This window comes from Oncorhynchus keta, chromosome 8, assembly GCF_023373465.1.
Source record: "Oncorhynchus keta strain PuntledgeMale-10-30-2019 chromosome 8, Oket_V2, whole genome shotgun sequence".
NCBI classification, from domain to species: Eukaryota; Metazoa; Chordata; class Actinopteri; order Salmoniformes; family Salmonidae; genus Oncorhynchus; species Oncorhynchus keta.
The window spans coordinates 42,279,443-42,284,971 of NC_068428.1; the positions used below are offsets into that span (position 1 = coordinate 42,279,443).

General features: G+C 43.8%; 1 protein-coding gene across 1 annotated transcript in view; it reads right to left on the reverse strand.

The window, feature by feature from the left end:
• Positions 1-2,597, reverse strand: part of dll4 (delta-like 4 (Drosophila)) — a 21,683-nt gene extending 19,086 nt beyond the window's left edge. The window contains exons 1-3 of the mRNA XM_052524318.1: positions 1,997-2,597; positions 1,607-1,867; positions 493-550 (exon numbers count right to left, since the gene is read on the reverse strand). Of these exons, the coding sequence (XP_052380278.1) occupies positions 493-550; positions 1,607-1,867; positions 1,997-2,050 (373 nt within the window). The 5' untranslated portion in view covers positions 2,051-2,597. The remainder of the gene's footprint in view (positions 1-492; positions 551-1,606; positions 1,868-1,996) is intronic.
• Between the last annotated feature and the right edge of the window lie 2,932 nt (positions 2,598-5,529).

Here is a 5,529-nt window from a genome sequence, read left to right on the forward strand (position 1 = left end):
TGCCAAGCCGCCCGGCCTTACGCAGGTGGCTTCTCATCCACTCACATAATAACAACCACATTGGTTCAGATGGAGAATAAACTAAGATTGAAATGTCCTCTTCCTTTCTGTCAGCGAAAACCTTCCAATGGGCGGAACAGAGCAAGGTGTAAAATACAGGAAGGTGTAGTCACATAGCCTTGGCAGCCTCTGTGTGTTCTCACCAAAGCCCTCAACTCGTTCCCATGCCAGAAATACACCGCAGGAAGTCACATTGTGTTGGAGCACAAGAATGAAAAAAAAAGGTGTTTTGCAGCCGAGCAACAAAAGTTGAGTTTGAGGGAACAAATCAACTATTGGGAGGCAATGAATCTATAATAGTGAGATGATACTGATTATTGATAAGGTTTGACCTTTTTAGGTGTTTGTTAAAAGGTGCGTTAGTTAAAGGGGACCTATTGGTGAAATGTGCATAAAGGGCGCCCTCTTGTGGCGTTGAATAGATCGACTTACCTACAGGTAGATCCGCTGAAGGTGAATACCAGGCTTCAATTATCATTGAAAACGATCCCTATAAGAGTACAAGACATTCAGCCGTTAGAAATACGTTTTTAAAACACATTTCATAAAAAGGCGATATAAAAAAAATTCTAACGACATGCATCATCACACTTTAAATGGAACGCAATTTAAATTGGTCCTTCTGTAGCTCAGTTGGTAGAGCATGGCGCTTGTAACGCCAGGGTAGTGGGTTCAATCCCCGGGACCACCCATACGTAGAATGTATGCACACATGACTGTAAGTCGCTTTGGATAAAAGCGTCTGCTAAATGGCATATATTATTATTATATTATAAATACACACTGGTTTAATCAACGTTGTTTTCCACGTCACTGAAATGATATTACGTTGAAAAAACGTTGAATAGACGTTGAATTGACTGACGTCTGCGCCCAGTGGGTACTTTCACTCAACTAACTGTAGGTCTGTTTCTGAATGGCTATATGATTTAGGATTCTAAAATGTACGTCATACAGAGGCAAATGTGTTATAGACCTAGTAAACTTTATATAAAAAAAAAGGTTTTACCTTTAATTAACTAGGCAAGTCAGTTAAGAACAAATTCGTATTTACAATGAAGGCAGCCTACCCCGGACCAATTGTGCACCGCTCTATGGGAATCCCAATCAGTTGTGATACAGCCTGGAATCGAACCAGGGTCTGTAGTGACGCCTCCAGCACTGAGATACAGTGCCTTAGACCTCTGCGCCACTAAGAGAGTGGGAGTGGTGTGGTGCACTTTAAAATAAACAACGTCGTGTGTCAATCCACTATCTGCTGATATATAAGGGCCTGCAGCATTACCTAGTGATGGATAATCGAATGGTATAGAATGTTGTAGTGTCATGTAAATGCATCATAATGCAGAAACCTCCGTGTTCTAGCTCTCTAAATACATGGCTCTTGCATTAGGCTACCGGGATGGTTTATCTCATCACCAATATCTGGTGCTGCTCTCTCTCTGCAAACCAATCACAACTCTCCTGCCCGCCCGCCTGCACAACAACACATAGACCTTGGTTACATTAAACTAATAATATGGACTGCATCGTGGCTCCGTCTTACCGGCCATCCAAAGTTGAAAGGCAGTCGGATGGGTCTGCCAAAAGTGCCCCCGTTCTTCACGCTAAACGAGTTGGTCCCCAGGACCGGTGTCACGGCGCTCCCAAAGATACAGTCACCTGGCGACACTACAGCCTGGTAGTTTTTGAGACAGACTCGAAAGAAAGTCCTGCAGTTGAGCCTGCAAGAGTTGCCATTCGCCAGAAATCCTTTGCTGTTTGTAAATTCATGTAGATCGAGCTCAAAAACCCCGGATCCAAATACCTAAAAAGAAGAGAAGAGATGGTTTTAAAACACCATTACGCACACCGTAAAGTCAAAAGACCCTTTGCTTGGAATTGGCTACTTTGAGAGATCATTCTTCTGCTGGGTGTCTATCGAATTCCTCTTTACCTGTGTCAGTATCGTGGTGCTGAATGCGATGATAAACGTGAACCAAACTGCCATCCTTCTCGCTTGTCCTGAGCAACCGCGTCACCCGCCAATATATCCCCTTTATTCCAAAGCCCCCTATTCCAAAGTGTTGGGGGGGGGGGTACAAAAAGGATATAAAAAATAAAGAACAAAATATAAATCCTTCTTCGAGTTCCACTTCGTTGTTCTTCAGTTTTTAGAATCCTTGTGGGATGTCCCAAACCGCCAAAGGAACAGTTTTAGTATCCTCAGGTTGTCCAAAGAGATGAAGGTTTAACATCAAAATCCAATATCTGTACCTATCTCTCTCTTTGTGCTCGGGCTGCTGTCTTCCTCGCTGTCCACAGTAGGACAGTACAGCTCTCCACAGTAGGACAGTACAGCTCTCCACAGTAGGACAGTACAGCTCTCCACAGTAGGACAGTACAGCTCTCCACAGTAGGACAGTCCAGCTCTCCACAGTAGGACAGTAGGACTCCACAACGGTTGTGAGCGTGTAGGACGATGCCACACCATTGACTTGTTTTGGTGCTTAACTTTTGCGCTGCGCTCGTGGATCTCTGTTCACCATTCGTCTTATTACTCGTGAATGAACACTTGGAGTGACGTCTCCCCCAATTTATAGACTCGCGCTGCGTTGCTCATTACATAAACTGTCAATCAAGACTAAACACCGCCCACTATTCACCCCCTTCTCCTCCCTCCTCCTCTCTTCTCTTCAACAACAATGATATCCAGATTGTAATACCCACAAGTCCAGCGCTGCGCCATGCTGACTGGCTGACTGTCGGGCTGACTGGCTGGCTGACTGGCTGGCTGACTGTCCGGGCTGACTGGCTGACTGTCGGGCTGACTGGCTGACTGGCTGACTGTCGGGCTGACTGACGGAACGACCACCAAAGGAGCGAGCGACTAATAAAAAGACAAGTCATCCGTTGACGTATTTGTAGCGCAAGAGGAGGAGAGGTTCCATATGGCACTTCTGTACACACAAATGTTCCCCCAATGTTATCATTGACAGGAAAGCTGAAACTTTATAATGAAAAGCAGAAATTCAATTACTGCCCCTAACCTCCATCCACCCGGTTTCCCATCGGTCCGGTCCCACTCAATTTCACGGTTAATTGTGTTACACCTAATTGTCAGGGTGCGCGTGCATGCACCAAAGGCTCGAGGGGTAGACCTAGGCGTTCTGTGTTCTCATCGTGCATATAAAAGGTCCAGAGCAATACAAAAAACGAGTTATTTCGTTATAAACACATTATGGAATTTGTCTTTAGGACTAGACCATAATAATGTTTTGTTAGGTGATTTAATTTGATTGGATCTGTAAGCATACGATAGCATAGCTCGAACGTTAAAGTCTCCAAAGGACCATTTCGTTATAGCTTATGTTACAGGCAAGAAATTAAAATTTTATTTTGAAATCATAATACTACAGGCACCCTAACTGCACCGTTTCATTGTAGGCACATTAACATTTAGCACACAGGGCCTATAGTGCTTTCTGTATAGGCCTATATCTTCACAACAACAACTAAACATTCAAGAGAAAAGTAAATATATGTGTTTGCCTTACGAGTTTGATTTTGTTCTATTCTCCGTGGCGCGTGCCGGCCTGCCAGCCCGGTGTTTTTTACAACTCAACCGCAGCGTGCCTCCTATTGTTGGGACGCGTGCCCTCGAGCCCATGCGGGTAGCGTAACTATTCAGCTGTATGCTAATGAGCTCTCTCTGTCTCTCTCTCTGTCTCTCTCTCCGTCTCTCTGTCTCTCTCTCTGTCTCTCTCTGTCACTCTCTGTCACTCTCTGTCTCTCTCTCCGTCTCTCTGTCTCTCTCTCTCTGTCTCTCTCTGTCTCTCTCCGTCTCTCTGTCTCTCTCTCTCTCTCTGTCTCTCTCTGTCTCTCTCTCTCTGTCTCTCTCTGTCTCTCTCTGTCTCTCTGTGTCTCTCTCTCTCTGTCTCTCTCTGTCTCTCTCTCTCTCTCTCTCTCTCTCTCTCTCTGTCTCTCTCTGTCTCTCTCTGTCTCTCTGTCTCTGTGTCTCTCTCTGTCTCTCTCTGTCTCTCTCTGTCTCTCTCTCTGTCTCTCTCTCTCTCTCTCTCTCTGTCTCTCTCTCTCTGTCTCTCTGTCTCTCTGTCTCTCTGTCTCTCTCTCTCCGTGTCTTCAGCACCCGTAAAATTGGTTTATTCCTCAATGCCCTTTACAACCGACTCTCCCACGGTAGGATAGGACTAATGGACTAATACCTCACCGCATAAATGTGATGGCCTAAATGCAAAATTCAAGGGTGACGCCGAAAATGTGAAGAATAATATCATTCCTAAGTGCTCCCTTTCCAAATTGCCAAGTCATTATTTCACTTGGCACGCATCCCAAAATGTAGACTAAGTCATTTTTGTTATAGCAAATTAGGCATAAAACATTACTGAACAATCATAAAAAACATCTAGGCTACGTTAAGTAATATTATTTATATATTTATAATATATTATACACATACAACATAAGCCTCACCATTTTTTTTTAAATGTCCCCTTTGCAAGAAGCCAAGAATGCAGAAATAAGAGTGCAAAGCTAGTGCCAAAATATGTATTATTCGAAACGTATTATATATTCTTGAAATAAGCATAATCAAAACAAAATAATGTAGTCTTAAATAATGTGAGAAAATGCCTCGTGTTTTATAACAAACTGAAGTGTGTACGTGTGTGTTTACGTGCGTTTGTGCATGCTTGTATGCGTGCGCACACGGAGGATACTTCGGAGTGTATCCAGTCTAGAGGCTGTTTTCAACACTTGTCCGACTATTAATTGTAGTCGATGTTTTGCCAATAGCCAAAGATGTTTGTGATAATCTGATTGGTCCACCGCGATGCGCTCATGGCTTTCCCCATTAACCATCTGGCGGGAGATGGAGACGGACTTCCATGGCCTGTTCAGCGTTAGGGGAGGTTATCTCTTTCATTTAAACCTATTAACATTTGGCACAGTTGGTAATAGTGGTTTGAAAAAGTATAGGCATGTAAACGTTAATTGCGTTATAATGATGTAGCTTGATTAATAATTATTCCAACAAAATCTCTCCGTGGCACACTTTGCACGCATGCACACGCACACACACACACACACACACACACACACACACACACACACACACACACACACACACACACACACACACACACACACACACACACACACACACACACACACACACACACACACACACACACACACACACACACACACACACACACACACACACACACACACAGAGAGAGAGGTAGGCCATTCTTCATACTATTCTCACTGACCAAGTTAGTTCTATAATGAAGAAACACCCCAACCTTCCTCCGCCTCCACAGTTATGGAAACACAAAGAAAGCAGCCTATAATCTCTAATGGTTCTATTATATCCTAAAGGAGAAAGAAAGCCGCCCGTTGTTCCTGCTTTGTATTTTATAACAGCTCATTATGCTCTCACAGGGGTTTTTCAAACTGGTTTAAGAGTAA